Here is a 24923-nt window from a genome sequence, read left to right on the forward strand (position 1 = left end):
TTTCAGCTCTTTCACCTCTTTTCAGCATGATTCAGCTTCTAACGGACCCTTCACATTTTTCTCTCACCATATCTGTCTTTGGGACAAGAACTAGTTTGGCTCAGTGAGATGAGCAGCTGCCGTGAGACCTGGTGGTGCAGGTTTGAATCCTACCTGTGGCGGTTGTCACACTTCTTCTCTGCTTGCACTCAGTGTGCTTTATTGACATTGTTCAGTGTACCCTTTCATATACAACAGTTTTCAGCAAAGACTTCAGTTTCTACAAAGTGTTTTCAGCAGATAGTTCTCCTGCTGTTTTCAGATTCCACTACACGGCATTCACACTGCATTTTTGCAGGAAATTCAACTTTGTCTAGTTACTGATAGATTTCAGCTGGTGCTGTGACTTCCCATGCCTTTTTAAACCTCCCTTTATTCAGGTATTCAAAAGTTTTTTTCCCTTTTGTCATTTCTCATCATTACACATAACTGAATGTATGGACATCAATGGTTTGATTTCTTTACATATGTGGATTGAATGGTTTGTTGCCAACATCTGGTGAAAATTTCATATTGATAGCACCTTTTAGAATTATATTTACACTGAAAATTGGTGATGGGTTCAACACTTTATCTGCTGCACAGACACAAATAGAAATTAACTCGCGCTACCAGAGCAAGCAGTGTTAATACTATAAAATGTATAATGTAATCATAGTTTTCAGCTTGCTCAGAGTTTAAATATGTCATTGACATATTAGCTGTGGTACAATGGAGTTTTATAATGGAAAGTTGTTTATATATCATTTTTTAAACAGTCGTTTGTTTTTTCTCTCAGGCTAATGGGCCCAATAGTAAAACTGTCAATGAAATATATCTGCAACTTAACACATCGCAAAATACTCAGAACCTTAAATCAAATGTTATCTAGACAGATGGTGGAAGCCTGTTAGTTTAATTTAGTCTGGTAATTTTCATGAACAGATAAGTGTCATCTGTGACAGAATGGCTTTGTGTGGCGCAATCGAATTGTTCAGAGACGAGAGAAGTTTTGCATTCTCTTTGTCTGCTGCAACATCTTTGAGGTGTAATGCACTGGTACCAACAAGTTCTCTGCTTTATTGTGACATCAGAAGAAATTCCTGTCAAAGTCAGGAAAAGGAAATTGGCATCAGAGCACAGACCAGAAAGATGCATTTACTTTTATGCTTACTCAACTGCATTAGGACAATGATGCAGTGAAGAAAAATGCCATTTATGTAAAAACACATCAGTTGTTTAAACTATTGATAAGTGGTGATACAATCAGCTGGCAATACTTTTACACCGTGTGCGCGTGTGTGCACATGTGTACTTGGATGCATGTATTCCATTCTTGCTGCAGACTCAAGCTTGTTTTTGTAGCACACACCAGCACAGTGGTTTTTGTAACGGAGATTCAAATCAGTTGGCAATTTCTCACACATATTGAGCTGTATGCTAAAGAGCTAATTAACAAGGGCTGTTATAGAGTTCACAAGCTCCTCTGACATCTTAATTAGATCTTAATGACATTTCAGTTGGAATGGCTGAACTGAGTACCACAAGATGAGGCAAAACCACTGCTGATATGCAGAGAGAAATCGGAACTGTGCAAGACACGGGACACCAGTATGTGAAGCAATAGAGGAGAGGAGTGATAGTTGAGGATGTGAAAGTGGAAAAAATCTAAATAGGGATGGATCGAAGGACATTTTGGCTTTATGTCTGTACAGTAGTGTCCTGTGTTGAGATAATGTGATTGTGATTTACACTGATACACATTTCAAGTTGTTGTCCTCTCTCTGTTTTTTCTCATCATGCGTCTTCGTTCTGTTTCGCTCTCCCATTGGGATATGGGACTATATGTTTCCCAGTAATTACTCTGTCCATGTCCCAGTAGCATTACACATCTCATATCAGCCTCTTAAACAGATTCTTAGCATTTATTACCATAAAATTTCAATGTACTTACCCTGGAAATAACTAGATACAGCTTGCACTGCCAGTGTAGTAATGATATTTCTGGCAGATAGATGGCTGATTAGATACAATAATCTTCTGTAGTGCTGTGTTTTGCATTGTAGATGGTTTTGCGTGGTCTGCAGTGAATTGCAGGGGAAATCTTTTTTTTTCTTTTTCTGGTGGACAGTATTTTTAGCTGAAAGGTTGTTGCACGTTTATGAAAAATAATCTTTCCAGTGAGTGAGAAACCTTAAATGATCCCTGTTATTGTATCATTTTTAGTGATCCTTAATTACCTTCCTGCTATTGGCTAGACATCCAATGGTGCACAAACAGATGGATGCAGACAAAATCAAAACCCAGAGAAAGAGAGAGAGCCACTGATTCAAACCTTTGAATGCAAATATTTATTTATCAGATGAGTTGCTCTGTCTGTGTTTTCCTGGGCTCAGCTGGCCTGTACTCCTTTCACTTGAGAGCTGCTATTATAGGAGAAGGGACAGGGACATTTGGAGAGGAACTACGTAGAAATCCAGGGGACAATGATGAGGGGCCTAGAGAGAGCACAAACTAGAGATTACATGAGAGAAATTGAGAGAGGAAAGGCTAAATAGAAACTTTGTGTGAAGCCCCTGGCGAGGTGCAGAGCGAGGAATAAACAGAGTAGATGTTGGTTGAAAGATTGGGCAGCAGGAGACGTATTACTAAGAATCTGTGGGTTTCTACAGATGTTGTATTGTGTGCAGCCATTTCTGTTTATCACTTTCCTCTCCTTTCCCCAAGTCCTTCTTCTCGTCTCAGTTCTACCTCTTCTGTCTAGCCTAAATCTGTCAGAATACAGCCACGAATACCTGGCAACAACTTCATTTTACAAACACCCCCTTGTCTACCCATCTTCCCTCCCTTACAATGCCTGAAGCTTCTGTTCATTAGCTCTTTTTTGCTGTTACTACCCGCTTTTATTCATTTTACTTAGTCTTTATGGGTTTACTTAGCATTTTATTTGCCCATAAAGGGTGATATGTGTAGGCACTTGTTTTTCAGTAGCACAATCTGCAATTATTTTTAACAGTACTGAGTCCACAGATGCCTGTGTAATTTGTTAGTGTTCCTTTCAAGAAGGCCATGATTATTTTCTCCTTTTACATCTGCAAAGTGGAGCATTAGGGCCCACATGGTCTGTGTATTTCACAGCCTTCACAGCAAATCTGGGAAATAGATTGTTAAAGACCTCTGCAAACTCTAATCTATTTGTATCAGTCATACATTTCCTTTTGTGCTTCTCCTCTTCGTCTAGCGTTCTGTCTGTGGCCAGGCTAACTGATGACCCATTAACCCTCGTCTGGCAGGGCTTTAACTATCAGACAGCTTGTACTGTACTTTGGCCGCTGGCTCCCAGTTATAAGGAGCAAAAGAATAGCAGTGTGTCACCCTGATGTACTGTGAGTCAGTCATTGACTGGTAGCTTTGTCAGATGCTATATAGTCTACTCAATCTGCAGCAAGTGGATAGGAGTTGATCTTACTCAGCTCGCTTATAATCACACCATGCCTTGGATGCTATGTATGTTATTCGCTATGGTAACAAGCAACAGCATATATGGTCTGTAACAACAGTGATTAGAGCCTCTGCCCAAATTCCAGGTTCACAGATGCAGATACATTTGTGATGGGGGATGTGACGTACGGCGCCTGCTGTGTGGATGACTTCACTGCTCGAGCTCTGGGAGCAGATTTCATGGTGCACTATGGCCACAGTTGCCTAAGTGAGTCTCTGTTTTTTTTTCTCTCTTCATGACTCTTCGTGTAGAGAATGTCAAGTGATCTAGCATCGAAGACACCCACTTACTAAGAGTGGGTTGCATTAAAAAAAAAAGAAGCTTCAGAACATAGACATACCAACAACGACAGACTCACAGACAAAGCCATCGATCAATGGAAAATGTTACTAGTTGGTGCATTCTTCCCAACTCTAGTTTGGAAAGCATATCAGATGTTTGGAGCCTGGGCATCACATTTACTCAGCAGATCAATGGAGGACATGCATTAGAGCCGTTCTTTGAAAACCTCAAGCAGTTCTCGAGGACCTTCACCCTCGCCCCCACTGTCTGCCTTTCGCAGAACATGGGAGGAAATGTTAAATCAATAGTTTTGATATATCTCTGCCAGAACGACCTCACCTATCCCAAATACCAGAAATGACCAACAGAATTTTAATACTACTGAAAAACTCTCTCTTTCGCTCTTTGGCTTTATTGTGTTCATTGTGTTAGTCTTTGTGTATGTGCTGTTGGCATATTTATAATTTGATTATCATAGAGCAATTATGTGTGCAGGCATGTATGTTTACAAAAGATAAGATATGTACCTGTTTCTGCTGAGAGTAGCCCAGCAAATGCAAGGATAAAGGCGTTAAAGTCTTTGCGGGTTGGGATGGAGATCAGATATTAATTGATGGAAGAGATTAAAAAAACAAACAAACCCAAATGGACTGCAGATCCTGAGAGAATGCAAATGTAATGGTGGTGTCGTGCATCCGTTCCTGACCTTCATCTCTCAGTCGTGAGGACATCACTGCACTGTTTCCCCAAGATGTCAGCCACCTGTGGGAGATGAAAGACACGGTGTTTTGTCTGACTCACAGAGGAACTCTCTCTCCCGCATTCATTCATTTCCCTTTCATTTCCTCTGCAGTATCTGCTTTTGAGAGTAGTGGTGTCCTCTCATATTTCCTCATCATAAAGCACCTCCAGTTTGAGCCGGACAATATGGGCAACATCATAAAACCGTGTTTTAAAGTTCTAACATTGTTTGCAGATATGAGTTTGGGGACTTTTTTGTTGATGTTTAACCTGAATACCATAGTAGTTGGAACAGAACAGCCTGAGATAAACTGGGGAACATACTGGAATCAAAATATAGAATCCAAAATTGAACTCCAGGAAGGAAAACTGTCAGGAGATAGAAGCTCTCCTCCGATAATGGCAGGAAAGTTTTACTGGTCTTCCTTAAACATCATGAGTAGATCCTCACTATTAAAGTCATTTCAGAGCATGGCCATGGCACTGATTTTAGAGTAGCTAGTCGTATTTGTGTGGTACTGGATAACAGTTTTGTAATTTTTACAACAGCCCAGGTAACAGTTCCCATCTGTAGACACTTGCTGTGGGATTGTTATTGTATACGACTTTATTGATTGTTTTGAGCAGTTGAAATGTTGTCAGCAGTATCAGATTATGACATTAACTTTAAGTGAGAACCCTCTCATGTCCTGCTGTTAATGTTTGAATTCATTGTGAATCAATACACTGTTTGGATTGCTCCATCAGGTAATAGAGAAGTCTTCAGATGATTGTGGCTATGGTGAATAGCTTTAGATAATAAATTTAATAAACATATAACCTTGACTGCCCTCTACAACGCCACAGTACCATATTGTATTACATTTCTATTTTTATATATTGCCCTCTTCACTCACATCCGTTTTCTTGTTAAATTGAGCTCGTTTGTGTATTTTGTGCCATTCTCAGTTATTTATTTTATCAAGCTAGGTTGCTTTAACAATGTAATTCACCAACTTTTGGGTCAAATAAATGTCATATCTTATTAAACCATAATAGCATAGCAAGCGTCTCTTATTTCATTATATAAATGCTAAATCCATTCTCCAATCCAAGTTAAATGCTATCACATTTCCCCACATAGATAATCCAGATTATTTCAGGACCACATTTTCAATATGCCAAACGATTGGCTTATTGTTCATGAATTATACAGAGGTACAATATCAGAATAGATTTTGTTTTTACATATTGATTTTTAACAGACCATTTGTAACCAAGCCAGTATAGCACTATGTCCACCCTTTTGTTCAATTTGAGTGTGCATTTGTGTTTGTTTTCATGGGCATTAATAAGCAGCTGTGCTAAGTGAGCTTATTGCCATGAAAAGGATAAAAACCAGTGATGGTGCAAGTGAGTCGTGTCTGTCTCATTGACTGTGTCTCTGATTGCAGCACCTAAGTGCTCTCAGGCTACCATGCTAATGTGAACACAGATCGATGTCACTTTCCTCTGCCCTTTTATGTTTTGGGAGTGTCTATAAACAAGCAACAGACGGTTGTTGGTCTCAGTCTAGATTTTTACCTATCTCCCCCTCATGATGTATTTAACTCCTTGGTTTCTCACTCAGCGTGTGGCCTGCAGCAAACCCCACTGTTTTAAATATCTATCCATCTGTTCTCCTTTACTCGGTGCTGAAATGTGAGCCCATTCATCACCTCTGTTCCCAGTTAATTGACAACCTACCCTTCACACTCAAACTAAATACCCATAACACACACGCTCGGTATCCTGTTACTTTTTCCACTCCTGCCTCCCATTCCAAAGCATTTGCTCTTTATACAGTTTATTATAAAATCATCTGCCCACACCCCCAAATTAAATTTCTCTATTTTCCAGCCTACTTTCATGGGAATGTTTCATTCTTCTCCCATTTCCATCACAGCTGCCTTCAGTCCTTTGTTAAGACGGCTCTTATGTTTTCCCACTATCCCCTCTTTATTCACTCCCTATTATCTGCACATTGTTGAGCCTTGCTCCCATATCGCTCTCTCTCTCAGTGTTGCTTTAATCTAGGCCATCAAGTGAGCTGCACTTGTTCATAAAGCATTTCAACCATAATGGGCCATTTGCTTAATTGTAACAAAAAAGTCCCCTCGCTTCTGATCTGCAAATTAACTGTAGCATGAGAGGAAGACCGATTATAATGATCAACACAAACAATAATTCTTCGTTCTTATCTAGACCCTTTCCCCCCTTGTTTCTTGGACTCTCCCCTGCTTTATTCAGCATCTAACTCAGCATGTCTGTCGCTACGTCTCACAGGCCCGGGCGCGTAGTAAATGGTCTGTGAAATTAATGGCATTAATAGTAATCACGTGTGTCCTTCTCCTTCCCTAAATAATTGAGGTCTTTGCATCAGTTCCTGCACGTGCTAGACTCTCACTCATGTTTCAGTTATGTCACATAGGTGCGTACCGTAGGATCTTTATATTTGCAGTATGCTCACATACGGTTTATTTGTGTAGCTGTATTGCTGTGTATATATGTTTATGTTTTGATGTTGCATATACAGCAGTCTAAAGAAGCAGGACTGAAGTATTCATCTGTCTTTCTTTTGTCTTTGTCTTGCTGCAGTCCCCATAGACTCGACTGCAGGTATCAAGATGCTGTATGTGTTTGTGGATATCCAGATGGACAATGCACACTTCCTGGACACAATCAAGTTCAACTTCTCTCCTGGACAGTCTCTTGCACTCGTCAGCACTATTCAGTTTGTGGCGGCGCTGCAGGTGATTAAGCGCCGGTTCTGTCAGACTTTGTGTGCATTTGTGTGTGATTCTCGCGTCGGAGAGAGCTGACGCACACAGTTATTGTCACTTGTATTTTCCATATTACATAAAGAGTATATTTTTCTGTACAGTACAGGAATACACACACACACACACACATCTCTGCATTTGTACAGTATACTTTTTTTTGCAGTTCCTGGCTTTTATGAACAAGCTCACACGCCGCTCTTAAAGCTCAGTTCAAGTGTGGGTTTGACAAATCCGGCAGCAGTTATTTTGGATTTGAAAGGTGCAATGAACTCGGAAGGCCGCTCGGTTCAGCATCGTGCTCAGTAGTGCTCTTTATATAAGCAGTGGCAGCAGCTATAGTATTAAGCTCGAGCAGCCTTCTTTCAGGCTGGCTGCCTCCCTTTTCTATAATGCATTTTGCTGCTTTCATATGCTGTGTTGAACCAGCACCACTTTGGACCTTTACTAATGCAACCACTGCTATTTTTAAATCAAGCTCTACCGTAACAGGTCACATTATATGATGGGATGTTTGAGTCCGCCTATGTGTATATGTCTGCATAAGTCTCTATGTTTTGTATGCATGCTTGCTCTCACTCGTGTCTTATGTGTGTAGGCTTGTTGGGGTCACACAGTACGGGCGGGAGAAGTTCACCCGTATTCCTTGTGGACTGCCTTAAATTAGCCTTAAATCGTTTGTTTATCCTCAGAACACACACACTTTTTCCCTTTTTTTTTTCTTCTTATAATAATTGTTCACTCGTTTTCTCTTTTCATCTAAATGAGTACACATGAACTAGTTCATTTTTCTAAAAATTAAAGCACTCTTTTTTGGTGCTTTGCAGAAGCATGAGGATTTAAACACCAGTTGTGTGTTAAGAGTTACACTTCTGGCAGAAAATCATTCATGACCCTTTCAGTATCACTTGAAGTTGACATTTTCAGTCTTTTAAAAATATTATATTATTATAATATTCTATATATTTGCACCAGTGGTAATAGTGGGTAATCCCCTATCTTCTGACTTTTAATTCTGTTTTTCCCTTTTGCATACATTGAATCGAGACCACAGACAGTTGCACGTTTTTATTCCACTGGTTCATATCTTTAGCATGCTCAATTTAAAATAAAACAATGGACACTACATTAAAGTGCAGGTCTCTGCATTAATATCACTTGATTTACATCAAATGTAAAATTGCAATGCAAACCTCGAAACCCATTAAAAGGCAGACTTGGCTTTAATGTAATATCTATTGTTTTGTTTTACTTAAATGTCCTACAGCACAGAGTCTGATGGAAGATGAAGAAAAATGTTTGGTCTGTATGTTTTCTGTAGGTTCAGACTCAGCCACATTCATATTCAATGCATCTCTTGTTATCTTTCCATTATTAAAAATGTAAAAATGAACCATCAAAAGTGAAGAACCTGATTAAATACGTGCACAGAGAATATAATCTCTTCTCCTTCCTCCATATTCTAGGCTGTGAGTGCAGCCCTCAAGACAGAGTATGATGTGCATGTCCCACAGTGTCGCCCTCTGTCACCGGGAGAAATTTTAGGCTGCACCTCCCCTCGCTTGGAGCGCCATGTCAATGCCATTGTGTAAGAAATCTTATTCCTCCTGTCTCCCACCTTACAGTGTCTGCCCAGTTCCTTTTTTTTAGTTAGCACAGATTAGATAGCTGCAGAGATCCAGCATTGGCTCATCCAGCCATTGTCTTCTCTCTCCTTTCCTTCCATAGTAAAGCCTGCTATTGCCATGCCCACCCATGTGGCATGAGTAATAATCTGTATGCCATAATGCCTGTCACACCAGACAGAGCTGGCTGTGATAACCAGCCATATCTGTGAGCTATAAGGAGCCAGAAACGGCCACCTTGAATAGCTTGAATTGTATGTATTCAGACACCTTTGGCTTGTTTCAAGCCAGAGTCAACATATTCACATGTTTTATAGTTTAGATTTAAGGAAACGCTTTAGCAAAATATAACACCTACTATACGTTGCCATAGTAAGGATTGACAGGTTTCCTTGATATATTAGTTTCAGCTTGTCTGATTGCCCGTTTTAATTTCTTATTTTCCCCATTTATTTAATCTTAATCAGAAAAAAAAAGATGATGCATCCAGTCAGGAGCTGCATGTACCCTAAAAGACTACTTCCTGTGTATTTTCACAAAAACACCGTTCATGTGCGATGTGTCAAAGTGATGCTTATTTTGCCTGTGCTGCAGGGAGGAAAACGCTTGGCAAAGTAACAGGTCCAACTAACAAACAACACCTCCGCAGCTACTGTGTGTCTATACATCTGGTGCTGGTCTGCAGTAGATAAATCTTATGCTTTGTAGTGCACAGTGAGATGATGTTCCCTTGATATAATTATGCCGAGGTGCACAGCCCCATATGTCTGATCTGCACACATCTAATGTTTGTCCATGCGATTAAAATCTCCCAGTGCGTAACAGCTGCACAAGGACGGGCTTTGCTATATGCATAAGTGGATACAAAAGTGATGTGTACTGTGTGTCTGTTTCAGTGTGTCTCTTTGTATGTGTTTCACCTTCTAATCCAATGTGCGTTGTCTTTGATGTGTCAGCTGGCTTGTGCAGAGGTGTGCTGGGAGAGAAAATCGATTAGCCTACCTGAGGGATGTATGTTGCTCTCTTTCTCATTTAATCCACACGTGTTACATTGAACACATGAGCAATGATGAGGACTTTAACCTCACTGGTAGCACCATCCCCTAGTGTTAAATTTCAGTCTAAAAATATATAGCTGAAACATTTTATTTTGATGTGAAAGCTATATCAGAAGTGCAGCTACAGCGAAATGGTTTCCCTCTGCTGATCAGTCTCTTTTTACTTTAACGAATTATTCGGGTAATAGCGCTTTGATTGTTCACTGTCACTAACGAAAGCAGAGCAGATCTGCTCTTAATATGATTTCTTTTTTACAGTGCATGGTTTTGTTCAGCACCTGTATTATAGCAATAAATGAATATTTAATATCAAGTCATCCTATATGAATTCGAAATGAGCAAGTTCCCGCAAAAAGTGGTGTGTGCTCAAGCTGTAATTGCATTTTATCAAAGTTTTGACCCGCTTGAGCAATATGAAGAATGAATAGTGATGCATTAGTCTTTAAGGGTGATTTTGAAGCTCTAAAAGGTCTTAGTCTCTGTCATTTCCATAATGAAAAGTATTTTTAAAGTGTATTGAAATGGCCATTCGCCCATTTCGATCTGCCACCTCTAGCTCTCACTCATAATAGAACAATATGAAGATGTGAATGTGAAAATAGGCAGTTGCGTAACGCACAGGCACACAGCATTCTGCCATTCTAGTGAGAGCACTTTTGAAAAATAAAGAATATAGATAGAAGGACTGTGGTCATAGGGAGCGTTAAAGCACACCAACCTTTTAGAGCCGCAGAGTGCTGAGGACAACCGTGACTGAAATGCAGCAGGCTTATTGTTGGGAACATAATTATACGAGGGCCTTGGATGTTTCTAAGCAAAGAGAGGCAGTGCAACAGAGGCTCTCCTTGAGTTCATTTTGTGTTCAGTGTTATTACACAGATGCAAACAGAGACAAACGTGCTTACACACAACCATGCACTTGCTAACAAATAGAGCCTCAGCTAGTCGTGTCTCTTGGTAGCCTGTATGGCAAACCACCCACAGCCTGCTTTGAGCCACTCTAAACACTGACCAATTAGTGGGTTTAATTGCACGTCCTGGCACAGTAGGCCTTTTGAGACACCTGCTAAGTAATAAGTAGGGGTACTGACCTGAGTCCCCCTCAAACTAACAACAGGATTGTTCTCAGCCTGACCCCAAGGGGCATTTATGTAAGAGACCTTGCATTTTTAGACACCTCCATGTCACTCAGTGTTTGCGGTTTGTGAACTCCACGTCTGCTTGCGCTCTGGCGAATCCCCAGCACCAGACCCCGGGTTAATTGGGAAAGCTTGTATTCTCTGTAAACAGCGTGCTCCGCTCGTTGAGGTCACATTCCCAAACAGCAGAAGTGGGCAGACCCTCCACCCAAGCCGTAAGGCTTCTGCCCGAAAACACTTTGGTCTTCTGTTAAGAGGCTGCAGACATAAATTAAAAGACAATGTTAAAAAAAAAAAAACAGAGAGAAAACGCTGATGGAGAGAATAAGAGAATAGGTCAGCATTTCTTATGGCTGCACAATGAATTTTAATCCTCTTCAGGGAATTTTCTTTGCACACTTTATTTTTCCTCTCGTTTCATTCACCTCAAACATTGAATTGATTGGTATCTTTCTACAGTTATCTTGGAGATGGAAGATTTCACCTGGAATCAATCATGATTGCAAACCCAGACATTCCTGCCTACAGGTATTGTCACATATTTCATGTATATCTCTCTTTATATGATACAAAATAGTGTTTATTATAAAACTAGTGTTAGTTTGATCATTTGGGGGCAAATGATGTCAAATAAACTTTTTGTAATAATTGCAATGAAAAAAGTAAAACATTTTTTTAAGTACGGAAGCGATCAACATTCATAATCACCTTTTTGGATCCTCAATTTATGTTCTAGGCTCAGAATCTTATGATGCTTTTTAGTGCTGTTTAAATTTAAAAACTGCTTGCAGTCCTGATTATTCACCTTATCGCAGTGGCATGATAACATTATGTGAAGCTCAAGTTCTGTTTTGATAAGGCTTGCTTGCATGCAAAGTGAAATTGTGTTGTTATAGACATATGCACTGCTGCACAGATCACAGGTCTCTCTCATAAACAAGATTCTAATCTCAAGTGTACCCCTTGTACCAGAGAAAAGGAGATTAGATGCTCAAAAATACATCTATTTTTCCCTCAGATACACTAACTCCTGTTGTATTTGATGACTTTTTGTGATTGGATTTTTCACCTTTTTTCTTTTCTTTTTTTTTTGGTGCATTTATGTCCTTGAGATTGATGCCAGAACAATGGATTGTAATATGTGTAATCAGGTTCATTCTTTCAAAAGTATCGACACGTCCTGTTCACATCTGTGATTTTCAGCCTTTTTCTGCCTGGCTATGCTTGTAGATACGACCCCTACAGTAAGGTGTTCTCCAGGGAATACTACGACCACGAGGCCATGCGCGCTATAAGGCTCCAGGCTATTGACAAGGCTCGACTGGCCCAGAGATGGGGACTGATCTTGGGCACGCTTGGCCGACAGGGCAGCCCTAAAGTCCTGGAGGTGAGTTTGCATCCTCATTTCAACACTCTACATGTCCCGAGGCCACTTGTGCAACGGCTTGTAATATTTCTTAGCGCGAGTTTTTTTGACAAGTGATTTGGTGACATGAAGTAGTAATAAGACAAGAAGTCGTCACACTGGGAGCTTGTTATTTCAAATTTAGGATGATGCAGCCAAACAGCCATGGAAATCTTATCCTTGATCTCGCTGCTGGCTTCAAGCATGACTGTGTTGGAGTGTTACTAGTGATGTATGATTTTGAGCGTTTTCTGTTATTGCTTCCACAATACAAACATTAAATAAACAACTACAAATAAACATCTCAAAGCATAAAGAACAGTCTATACTTTTCCTCGGTGAAAGCTTTTGCAGCACAGTCCCATCACATTATTTGCATAAATTAACTCTGGAAAATTCAGCCACTTAGAAATGCAGCTCACGTTCTTGTTCAGCAAGCATTTCTAAGCAGTATTCAACTGGTTAATTGTAATAATTCAGTGAAATGTGGGGTATTTTTATACATAAATGATTTTAAATTATCTATCGGTACCTGTTTAATGCTCTCATCACACTTTGTAGGTAAGAACTATTGGCATGAGAATTCATAAATAGTATAGTAAGTGCACACAGTCAAAGGCTGGTATATTTGGTGCAGACTCATAAGTGAGAAGCTCAGTCTCTGCAAGTACAAAATATTATGTATTAGCATGCGTGAAGGTCTCTAGTCACTCTTAACTTGCAGCTGGTCCTCCTGCTTTGCCCTCTCTTCAATTGCCAGTTTGTTTTTCTCCTGTTTGTTCCTTTTTCTTTGTTTTGTTTCCCCTTCTTTTCCCTACTGTTTTGAATTTTACTTATTACTAATTAAATCATAATTTAATCAGTAATAATTCAGTGCTGTATGGATTGCTGTATGAAAAACTGGAGCCTCCATCTAAATGCTAGATGTAAATGGTTTAATACTTCCTCAGCGAGTGTACATGCATAGACTTGACTTGTTCGCAAATATCCAGACTCAAGAGATTATGTTAGCACTGATGTATAAATGTCAACTAGAGTGAAAAGTTTAATCTTTGTGTTGCATTCGGGGGTGGATTTAAAAAAGGGATTTGAATACAAACTCACCAGAGATCTTTTAAGATTAGGAAGTGTAGTGTCAGATAACCTCTCAAGTAAGGGGGCAGAACTATCTGATAAGAGCACAGTGATCTAAATGTTGCAAGATACTCCCAAGGACAGCGGATAACAGTCACATTTTACCTATATCTCATCAAAGAAGGATTTATGGGATATCTTCTGGTTTGTCTGCCTTTTGGATTCCCAAGTAACGCCTCAGTCCGCTACCCACAACTAAAAAGACAGGGTGAGAAAAAGAACCAAGTTCCTTGATTTGGCTAAACAGTTTAATTTAATGACATGTTTTATAAGGTCTGGTGACTGGGCTTGTGCCCATCAGGCCTTATTCACCGACCCTGAGGAATGATAGCCACATGTGACACCGCTACTCGCCAGTCACACTGTCTTTGTCTCGCTTGTCTGTCAGTTTTCTGTTGTGAAAAATGTCTTTATAATGGTATAATGTTTTATAACTTCTGGCTAGACTGCCCTTTTCCAGAACTGCCAAAGTGAATTTTACCAGATGGGTGTGGGGGACACTGATGATTCAGTTGCTAACTGTGTTGGAAACTTTCCATGCAGAAAAAGCTCAAAACTATTGTGTACAATACCTCACCAAGTAAAGTGTGTTCTGAGTTGTAGCTGGGCTGATTTATTTATTTGTTTTAAACCTTTGTTCTGTCAAATCTATGGACAGAATCTTCAGGTGGACTTAAAGAGTGGAGAGAAACCAGGCACATTAGAACTGCAGCTTTGCTGGTGATGTAATTGTGTAGGTTTCATCAGACTGTTCAGCACCCGATCTAACAGTTTACTGCCAAGCCTGAAGTGATTGCGAGATTCAACACTTCCATGTCTGACGATGTAAGACTCTGCCTGAAAACACTGGTTTTGGGGATGGTAATTAATTTTATTACTAATCAAAGGAGTGGGATCATATGGTCTTCTTATATTAGATTGACAGATGAGTTAGTTAATCCACCACAGGAATGCATACACTGTAAAAAACATTTAAATGAGCCAATCTGAGGCACAAATGCTCAATCTAAATTCCTGCCCTCTCCTACAGCTTTAAGCTCTAGGTGGAGACTGCGAGAATGGGATTTCAGTTGTAAGTGCCCAATAAAGAATTATCTTTACAGTGTGCCTGGACACATGGCAAAAGGATGAAGAGATTGATTGTCTGTATAGAGGCTGGAATAGTACACTAGGCACTTAGCGCTGAACATAGTTTGGGGGTCTAATCTGTAAGCTTCCCTGTTGAGGTGTTGAGGCCAGAGCTAATTGGAAAGAGATTGAAGGGAAGAATCACATTATACTGGAGGGAGTGTAAGATGTTGTTTCCAATGTGTAAATGTGCATTAGCAGAAAAAATAAATAGGCGGAGATGCAATAGTTCAAAGCTTGATGTTCAGATGAAAAAGTCTAGTCAAGCTGAAACTGTGAAAGCACAAAACCTCTGGAGTGATTATCAGCACATGTTAATGCCATAAATCATGTGACCTATACCTTATTATATGTGGCTGAGTTTCACAGCCTATTTTATGTCTAGAAGGCAAAATGTTTTCATCTCTTTTTCTTCCAGCACCTGGAGTCAAAGCTCCAGTCCTTGGGCAAGTCCTTCACTCGAGTGCTTCTCTCGGAGATCTTTCCCAGCAAACTGGCTCTGATACCAGATGTAGATGCGTGAGTATTATAATGCATACACACAGTTTTTTTTTTCAAAATGTTATTCATTTGATGGTTTGTTTGACACTGTCACATTTTAAAAGAAATATATATATATATATTTTTTTTTTGCCCAGACATATTAAAGACATATATATGGTCAAGGGAATGCATACCACTCTAGAAACACAGTATGAGTATGTATGAAACAGCCATTAATTTCTCACTGTGGTGTTGTGGGTAAACTTCTCAAATTAAATCTGAAACTCTGCCCTTTAAACCCAAATTCCTGAATATGCGTTGCAACAAATATAAATATGGACTTATTTACACATGCGCTAACGCGTGCCCTAATTAAAGCGTTCTTTTATTTAGTTAGAAATGCTGAGCCAAAGCAGATGAAGCAAAATGATTTCTCATATTCTCTTGCACTGTTTTTCATTCTGTTTTGTGCTCATTTTTCCTTGTTCGTGTGCTATGCCATACAGCAACATTAAATCCAAAAATTAATGAACCTACACACATCCCTAAAACTCCTCCTTTGGCTCTTTGTGTTCTTCATTTGCCAATTCTTTATCACTGCTGTGTCTCTCTGATATAAAGGCTGGGTAATTTATCTTTCACATCAAGGACCCTGCCAGAAATCTAGTGTTCAGCAGCTAGTAGTCACCTAAAATTTGCAATCAACAGCATTTGAAATGTATTCTGTAAGCATCACTGCACACTTAATTGGGTAGTCAGCATAATTTGCAAGTGGGTGCTATAACAGGGAGCTGACAAACAGAGTTTATAGCTTTATACACAAAATTGGCATTCAAGTCCTGGGAAGAGTCCATGATTTTGCATATGGCATAAAAGCAAACAGTCCAATGTAATGAACTTGAACGAGTCATAAAATTTAAGCTTTGGCACAAAGTGAATTGAAAAGGGATCTTTATACACAAATCATACATTGAAGTGCATACTTTTAGTCTGTTTTGCAGTAAAGTTAAAGTAGAAAGTACATCAACCTTGCCCTTGATGAAGATTCAGGGTTTTTTCTTTAGGTTTTACTTCTGTTTATGTAAGAATTTTACTTCTGAAGCAAGAAACCTGAAGCAACTTGATAAAGACATTCTCATTCTCTCATACACTAAGATCTTGACTTTTACATCTTGATATTTGTAGTGGTAGGTCCTGAAATATTTTCTGCTGTGTAGCACTGTAACCCAGTTCAGCAACTTACAGGTGTCTTTTAGACATGGACTCCTCACGTTTTATTCAATGAAATATCAAGTACTCTGGCTCCAAGGTTCAGTTTGTCTGATTTATCTGACTTCCAACCAGAAGAGCAGAGTTGAAGATGGATAAGGGGTTAGTGAAACACTGATGTGCAGCAGCGCCAATCACATTCGCACAGGCACAGCACTCACACTCCCTCAGATTGGCCTCTCACTGTGGAGTAATGAGAGGTGTGATGTGTGAGGGAGGAGTGGGTGAGAAAGGGACAGAAGGTCTGAGAGACAGTTGGGGAGAGAGAGAGATGCAGAGGTAGTTGAGGGGGCTGTGTTTGGAAAGCGAGCGATCACGGTAAAAATATTATTTTTTTATTTGTTTTTTTGGCTCTTGTCTTCAGACTGACGTATGAGTACAACTCAAACATTATGTAATTCAGGCACGATTCACTGAACCAAAACAAACCCTCATTACAGACAAAAAGGTTTCCAGCAAGATCTGTTTCACTAACATTAAAACTAAAGTCCAATCTGCACATGTATCACAGGTAGGAATTTATTGTATGGTTTTACACCAATTTTTTATCCCATCAGTAAACCCTAGATTTTATTTTCCTTTAATTATATTAAAAAAAAAACTGCTTTAAATAGATGACAAATTCATGTTATTACCCAAAGTGACCATGAAGTTGAATTAGCGCCATACTACAGCAGGTCTGGAACTAGAGACAAAACCAGAATATTATTAACCTACAGGGTGATGATTTATTGCTATGCTGTTTTATTGGTTTGTAATAGTTTTATCTAGGTGCACCTAATAAGCTGTCCATGGAGTGTATATACATCAGAAAATAGTGCTGGAGTAGTCTGCCTTTGTACTACTGAAGACTAGGGCTGTTTATCATTTCCGAGTGCTGGAGCCAACACAAAACCTGAGTTTCTGTGCTGGTCATAAAAGGTATCCGAGAATCTTGTCTAGAAAAAAAGTTCATGTTTGGTTAAATAGTTCCAGTTACTATTGGGCCGGTGGTTATGGGCTATTCCTTCCCTGTACACCCTGTCACATCAGCATGGTTTGCTGACATTTATTCACCAATAATAAGTCAGACTCATTTCTGATAGAAGCTGGAGTTCACCCGGTTGGTAGTCGTGGAGGATTTTAGGCTTGATGGTTTCCCTGGGCCGGGGATTGGAACGCTGTACTAGGAGGCTTTTTATGGACACTTGTTGCTGCAGATGCATTTCAGCAAGTGCAAAAGAACAAAAACAGGACTGATGCATGATTGTAGGCTATTTAGAGCCATTTCCTTCATTTTTAATAATGTGGCTTTGTCTGTAATCATAAAATTGTTCCTTAACAAGCCTAAAAAATAGAATAGAATAGAATAGAATTCAACTTTATTGTCATTGCACATGCACAGGTACAGGGCAACGAAATGCAGTTTGCATCCATCCAGAAGTGCTTTAGTGATATAGATATATTACAATATATATTAGCAATAATATAGATATGTGAGTATATTACAGAAATGGGTCTATTATGGTATGTTATAATGTACACGGTATGAAGTATGTTGTGAATATTCTATAACTATAAGTATGTACAGGCTGTAGTGAGTACAAGCTATGTACAGGATATGAACAGGATATAAATATGAAAAACTATACAGAATATGAAATAAATAACTTTACAGAATCTGGGATATACAGCTATACAGAAATGGGAACTATGCAAGTTGTAAACAGTTGTAGGATTAAAGATTATCGAATGTACAGAATGATTATTTACAGTGACATTTGAAGATGACTTGCTACCAACATTGTCCATATTACTGGTGATAAATATTTATTGGGGGTGACGACTTTAACCCTTTAGAGCCGATCGGAGCGGGAACGCTCTGTTATGCGTAACTATTTTTAAATCCCGGTAGCACTGCAACCACGTAAGCTAGCGCAAAAATTTTTTTTGCATATGAAACCGGAGGAGTTGTACTTACATATTGTGCCATCAGCTTGTCCTAGGTCACGGTTTCCTTCCACATAAAGCTTTGCAAAAACTGCATAAAAAGCGCTTGCAGGAACAAAAACATAATATTCCAGAAACACGCTTTGCCGGTCCGATCAGCTGTTCAAAACACTTCCTACGTTGGAATAGACGTCAGCGCGAACTTTTGCATTTCCGCCATTACCTGGCCGAAACCGGAAGTGACGTCATTTTCGCGGAAATGTAGTCTTTTTTGCGATCAGGGCCTCAGGGCCTATACTGCTCTTTTTAAAAGTTATCTTTGACTTTATGACTTTCTGTGTCGTTTCTGGGATGCTTAGGACTCATATTGCACTGCTGGAAATAGTTTATTTTGACGCATATGCTGCTTTTTTGCAAATTTGCAGTATAATATTTATTTTCGTTTTTCCTGCAGTGTATAAAAATTGGTGTATTTCAAAAATAAAACTATGAAGACACTCAAAATAAATTTCCTGTGGTGGGAAACTATTTTGTGCAACTTTTTTGTATTTACAGTTTTGAGGGATAAGCCTCTTAAATTTCTCTAACTACAAATATATGTTAAAAAATCAAAAACGATTTTCAATTTTTTTGTAGTTTATTGCACTTTTTTGCAATTTATGTAATTACTATGCACTTAATGAATACATATTATTAAAATCTGGGCTATAATGGTTGTATTAATGTATAGCAACTTGAAATGCTCCCAAAAATGGCTCCACAGCATGTAAAAATATAATATAAGCTCTGGCGGACTTGGTTCTATGGTAGGTCTTAAAGGGTTAAGTAGAATTCTTCTGATGATAAATTTGACATTTATTTATTTATCAAACCATTAGTTTGTTCACCTCTAGTATTTTTTCACTTTGCTCCTCCAAATAGTTTGTGAGACAATTATAGACAATACAATTCACCAAGTGTTTGAAGCTGTGTCAAATCTGCTTGTGTTAAAAGAGGAATTAAAGAGAGAGACAAAGCGAGGGAGATTGAAAGATAGATGGTGAGGCAGTAAAAGACTCACTCCTGCTCAGCACTAACCAACATAGCACACTGTACAGATCCCACCCTCAGGCTTTCTTTGTCATTAGACACACACATACTCACTCATATAAAGTGAGAGGCACCATTAACATATGCTCTTAAGAGTGTAATTAGGCTGTCCCCAAGCAGGTTCTAAACTGTTGTGCAGACATCTGCACAGCACACACACTTATCTCAGCCAGACAGCAAATGCCATCCGCTACATTTCAGCCTTTTATCTCTGTTCGAATATTTTTGGGGTCTGGGAGGGGGGCTCCACAAAAAAAAGAAATTGTTTATTTTAATTCAATTAGCTAGTTTGCAATCAAAGGTGAAGAAATTGTTCTCTCCTTGGAGTTCTGAAAGGTTAATTGTTCTTGCTCTTGGCAGGTCAAGTTTGTGAGTGTAATTGAAGCAGAGCCACACAGGTGGAGGGAGGCTGCGGTGTAATGGGCCACAGTGGGTAATGCAATGAACTCAGGCTGGAGCTCACATAGCATATCCAGATTTAAATGTCAGGCAGTTTTACCTTTATACATCACTTGTATGCTGCTCCTCTAAACTTTATATGTTGTGTTGTAATGAAAGCATCATGTTTTTTAGAGCACACAGATCATTTTGAGAGAGGCTGACTAAACAACTGTCCACAAAAGTCTGTGTGGTATGAAAGACTCAAAGCACTTTCCTCCTGGAAAGTAATTTCCTGGTGACTTTTAGGCACCAACAACTGGGTGTGTTCCTCTTCGGTGAGGGTGTCACGACTAACTCGATAAAGCCTATGCTTAATCAATACAAAATGCGGGTAGGTCAGCGCTGCTTCAGGGTGCCCCATGTAATCATCAGTTTTTATCACATGGTCAAAGACATTACACTCTGCTAAAGGCCTTAAACGCATCCTCACACGCTATGCCAAAAGGTTATTAAACCCCGGGTCAACCTGTCCCCAGAATTAATTAATTTGAAGTGGCTCTATGGGATATTTGTGCATGTCCCCATGCAAACACCTAACCTCCACCCACTTTGCCTCCAGCAAAGCCCCGGGCCAAACTAGGGTTTGGTTGACCAGGTTCTGTATGTAGCCTGAGTCCACCATAGCCTGGCCGAGGGAGTGTGTTGGAGGGCTGGCGACACGGAACACTTCCAGCAGTCCTGCCCTGATCCTCATGCAGCTCCCGGTGAGTGAGGTGTGCCGTCTTTAGCCGGTGGGACCTGCAAAGAGACAGACAGGTGTGAAGGGTAGATGATGCTGGTGGCGGGCCTCGATGGTGATGCATTCCACAGCTGCCTCCATGGAGCCGGGACCAGCCAACTACTCACTGCTGGTTTCAGCTGCCCCACCAATCCTCTCAGCTGCCCAGACAGGTGGTCCTCCACATGCGTCACCGCACCAGGCCGACTGGTCGGTGGTAGCGGACCCACTCTGCTGTGTCCACTGGGGGCCTCTTCGTGAAATGCTAGAGCATGATCATATCCAGCAGCGATGCCTCTCCTTTGGTTGGGCCAGGCTGCAGCCACCTGGCGAGGGCAGATCTGCTAGCCTCATCAGGTCTCCCTGGAAATGGCAGCAATGGTCTTCCGGTGCGAGCTCCAGCCAATCCAGTATCGCCTGGCGAACACACTGGAAGCTGACCTTCACCGTTGTGGGGAGGCTCAGCGCTGCCACAAGTACCTTGCTGGCCACTGTGGTACCAGATCCTTCAACACTCTGGTCCAGTGCTCGGCCAGGTGCTGCAACTGGTCAAACTGTTTCCAGTGCACCGTCGCCTGCTCCATATGCATGGCAGCTAGCTTCACCACCATATGGGCCAGCCCCTCCAATGGCTGTGCCAGACGCCGGTCCATCATCCTTCACCGGACTGGGTTTTGGCCCCATTGTGGTATGAAGTACCCAAGGCACACAATATGGGTGCTTTTATTTGCCATACTTCCTTTTCTTGCGCAACTTTCGCACTGCCTTGTCCCCTTACAGCACACAGCTCTCTTGTCAGGTCCCTGCATCCTACTAAAATAGGGAAGGCATGACCAGGTGATGGAAAACAGCGTTGTAGGTCAGCCTCCCCTGACACCACACCCTAAACCCACTGCTCCACCCCTCCCGTGCAGCTGAGCTACAAACCACACCCCGCCCACAGTCTGTTCCACTGTTTGTTTGGGGGATTTTTCTTGGTTTGCGAGAAAATTGTGAAACAAGGGTCAAATGAGACAAAAGCCCACCTCTTTCAGTGTCTGTGTAACTCTCCTGTTTTTTAAAGTCTTTGTGCTTTACTGTACGTCATAGGTGTCAAACTCTGGCCCGTGGGCCAAATTTGGCCCGCAGCCTAATTACATTTGGCCCGCGAAGCCATACCAAATTATTATTACAGCTGGCCTACCGGTATTATACAGCTAATATATATATTGTTTAGTATTAAGCTTTGCTTGTTCCATGTTCAGTTTTTCAGCAAAACTTGTTTGAGTCTATAAGAAGAGATTCATTCTTAAATCTGGAGGAAGATCTTTTTTTCAATAAATATTAATGTTAGCCCGCAACCTTGTTCCAGTTTTAAATTTTGGCCCACTGTGTATTTGAGTTTGACACCCCTGCTGTACGTCATGATGATACCAGTTCTCTTCCACACTTGCTAAAATGATTTCAAAGATAGCGGCTACAAATACTGTTTCCACTGCTTTTAAGGAAAAATACAGTGGTACTATGCACCTTATCACACTGCAACATTCAGAAAGTCTCATTGCTAACACTTTTAAGTCCCGCCTCAGTTCATGTGCCAATCAGCTATCTTCTCCCTATGAAGGACGAATCCTTTCTTCCTTCCCTTTTCATGCTTTTTGTCTTGCTTCCCTCTCTACACTGAGTTAGCCCTGAGGATTTACTCTTTGCTTATTAATCACCCTCCCTCTTTTTTTTATCACTTCCAGTGTTCTTTTTTAATCTTGCACTGCAAATTTGCATATTCAAAAACATGTTGCATATAAAAACACACATATACAAACTGTTGGTTTTTCTCCTATATTTAGCCCTTTCCCCCACTGTTTTCCTGCACTAAGGCCGCTTTGATGCACGTGCAGTGTTTGTCTGTTTAAAGGCTCAGGTTATGAATAGCGGCTGATAGACCTAAAGGTCACATTTCAGATTCCAATCTCCATCTAAACTTGGCCAACTTAGGACTGAGGAGATTGGTGCTTGGTTGAAATGTCTCTGACTCAGCTGGCTCTCAAATTAGGAGGATGAATCAGAATTCACTCTTTGGGGGGAGCCTTTTTTTCCTTCTTTTTTTTTTTAAGTGTTAGTTGAAAATGAGAAAATGCCATGCATTTGCCCAGAGGGGGTGGAATATTTCTGTGACAGAAAGCAGAGTGGAGTGAGCGTCAGCGGTGCAATCAATTCTGCAGCCGAGAAACTGTGTGAAAGTTGGAAAATGAGGGAAAGACAGAAAGGAAATTTGACGCAGTACCATATATTTGAAAGTAGTCAAGCACTCACAAACTAAATCTCAAACTGGTGTGTCCTTATTGACGTTTACCTATCATTAGTCTTTATATACACTGCAGTTCATTTTGTATTTATCAATCATCCTGATGGATCTTCATCATAAGGATTAGGGACAGGGAATGTTATGCTTCCTCAGTAGAGACGGAGCTGTGAATAGCATTGATCTGTGAAAGCTAACCCCCCGTAGCCCCAGCCACTTTCCGTCTCCATTTTCCCATTGTTCAGTTTTCCCTGCAGCTGTTTACTTCCACACACCCTCCTCATCCTACTCCCATGCATTTTCCAGAGTAAACACGTTCCTCCCTGCCTGTCTTCTTCCTCTCTTCTGCCTCACTTCTGTCTTCTCTTCTTGCCTGCGCCTCTTCAACCCCCCCTCCGGTTTTTCATCTTCATTGCTCATTCTCCCTATCTCTCTGTATCTGTGTCCTTCTCTCTCTTTTTTTTCCCACCCCCCTCCCCATCTCTTTAATACACAGCCGCTTCACCACTAAACCTACGCCCACCCCACCCCATCCCTCCGCCACCCTGTCTGCGAGCAATGTAGGCTACCTCCGTGGAGACCGGCTGGTGCGGCTTTTTTATTCACACTCACCTAACCTCTTCCTCTTTTCTTTCACAGCATTTCTTTGTACCCCTGTTTGCATCTTTTGCAGTATTTTATTTTCCTCTCTGTTTCTGCCTCTTGCAACCAGTCGGCACCACTAGACCACTTGAAACCTTCATCCCTGTCTTTTCAGCCTCCCTCTAACTATGCATTCAGATGGTGTAGCATGGCTGTCTTTAGAACTGTTGCAAATCAGGACAGATCTCTCCAACAGATGCTGGAGGTCAGGTGGAGGGAGTCTCCTCGCACTAACCCACTGCATCACGTACCCACATGCAGTGTGGAGTTGTAGATGTGCTCTGCCTGTCTAATAGGATCTTAGTCTCTCAACGTTATTGCTTAACTGTTACACTCGCATTTGCACTGATTCTGAGGTGTACGTTTGAGCTAAAATTTGCACCTATTCCTTACAGGTGGGTTCAGATCGCTTGTCCACGCCTTTCTATCGACTGGGGCACTGCCTTCTCCAAACCCCTTCTCTCTCCATATGAGGTAAGCATCAACCTTACAGCCTCTCAACAAGCCGCTAATCGCTTTTCATACAAGTGTCACACATTTCACACACACAGACCTTCCTGTCAGCACATAACCTGACTGATGTCGTGTTGAAGCCTTCATCAAAGTGCAGAAGGAGAAAGTTACATTGTTAAGTGATTTTTCACGTTGTATAAGACTCATCAAGGCCTTGCTTGTGCTGTAGATGAAGAATTATGTCTAGTTCTTCCTCCCTCTTCCTCTCCCTGCCATAAAGCACACCAGCACACGCATATAAAACACCATCAGTAGCAGACTAGCCCCCCCTGCTGGCTGCAGAACCATATAGACACTCCCCACCCCTTTCAGCTTGTTTTTCTAAAGGGAGAGAAATGGATCGGACAGCATCCCATAAAGATCCATTTCAAAACATGTGTTTGTTTGTCTGCAGCTGTTGTCGCAAAAAAAAAAAAAAGCAGGCTTGTTTTGTGATGAGCTTGGCAGTTATGTCACATTATGCTTTTATGTGACCTCACTGGTTAGCACCTGAAGTCAACTATTAATTCGTTCAACGGGGTTTTTTTTTTTCCTCAGACGTATGCCACTGATTTGAATACTGAAATGGCTGCAAGGGGAATTGCTGTCTTGAATATTGGATTGTGATTTGAAATGGTTGCTGTTATATTCAGACTACACATCTTTGTGCGCCGCACACAACGTGAAAGCACTTACATTTCAGAAAGGGGCCATTAAGAATAATGATAGCATTCACCTTAGAAGAAGAA

At 40.7% G+C, this 24923-nt stretch overlaps 1 protein-coding gene across 1 annotated transcript in view; it reads left to right on the forward strand.

The window, feature by feature from the left end:
- dph1 (diphthamide biosynthesis 1) overlaps positions 1 to 24923 on the forward strand; it is a 79424-nt gene that overhangs the window by 52143 nt on the left and 2358 nt on the right. Inside the window, exons 4-10 of the mRNA XM_026191823.2 lie at positions 3606 to 3727; positions 7160 to 7314; positions 8808 to 8929; positions 11623 to 11691; positions 12394 to 12550; positions 15249 to 15349; positions 24078 to 24156. Coding sequence (XP_026047608.2) covers positions 3606 to 3727; positions 7160 to 7314; positions 8808 to 8929; positions 11623 to 11691; positions 12394 to 12550; positions 15249 to 15349; positions 24078 to 24156 — 805 coding nt within the window. The remainder of the gene's footprint in view (positions 1 to 3605; positions 3728 to 7159; positions 7315 to 8807; positions 8930 to 11622; positions 11692 to 12393; positions 12551 to 15248; positions 15350 to 24077; positions 24157 to 24923) is intronic.

The sequence above is a fragment of the Astatotilapia calliptera genome, chromosome 14, assembly GCF_964374335.1.
Source record: "Astatotilapia calliptera chromosome 14, fAstCal68.1, whole genome shotgun sequence".
NCBI lineage: Eukaryota > Metazoa > Chordata > Actinopteri > Cichliformes > Cichlidae > Astatotilapia > Astatotilapia calliptera.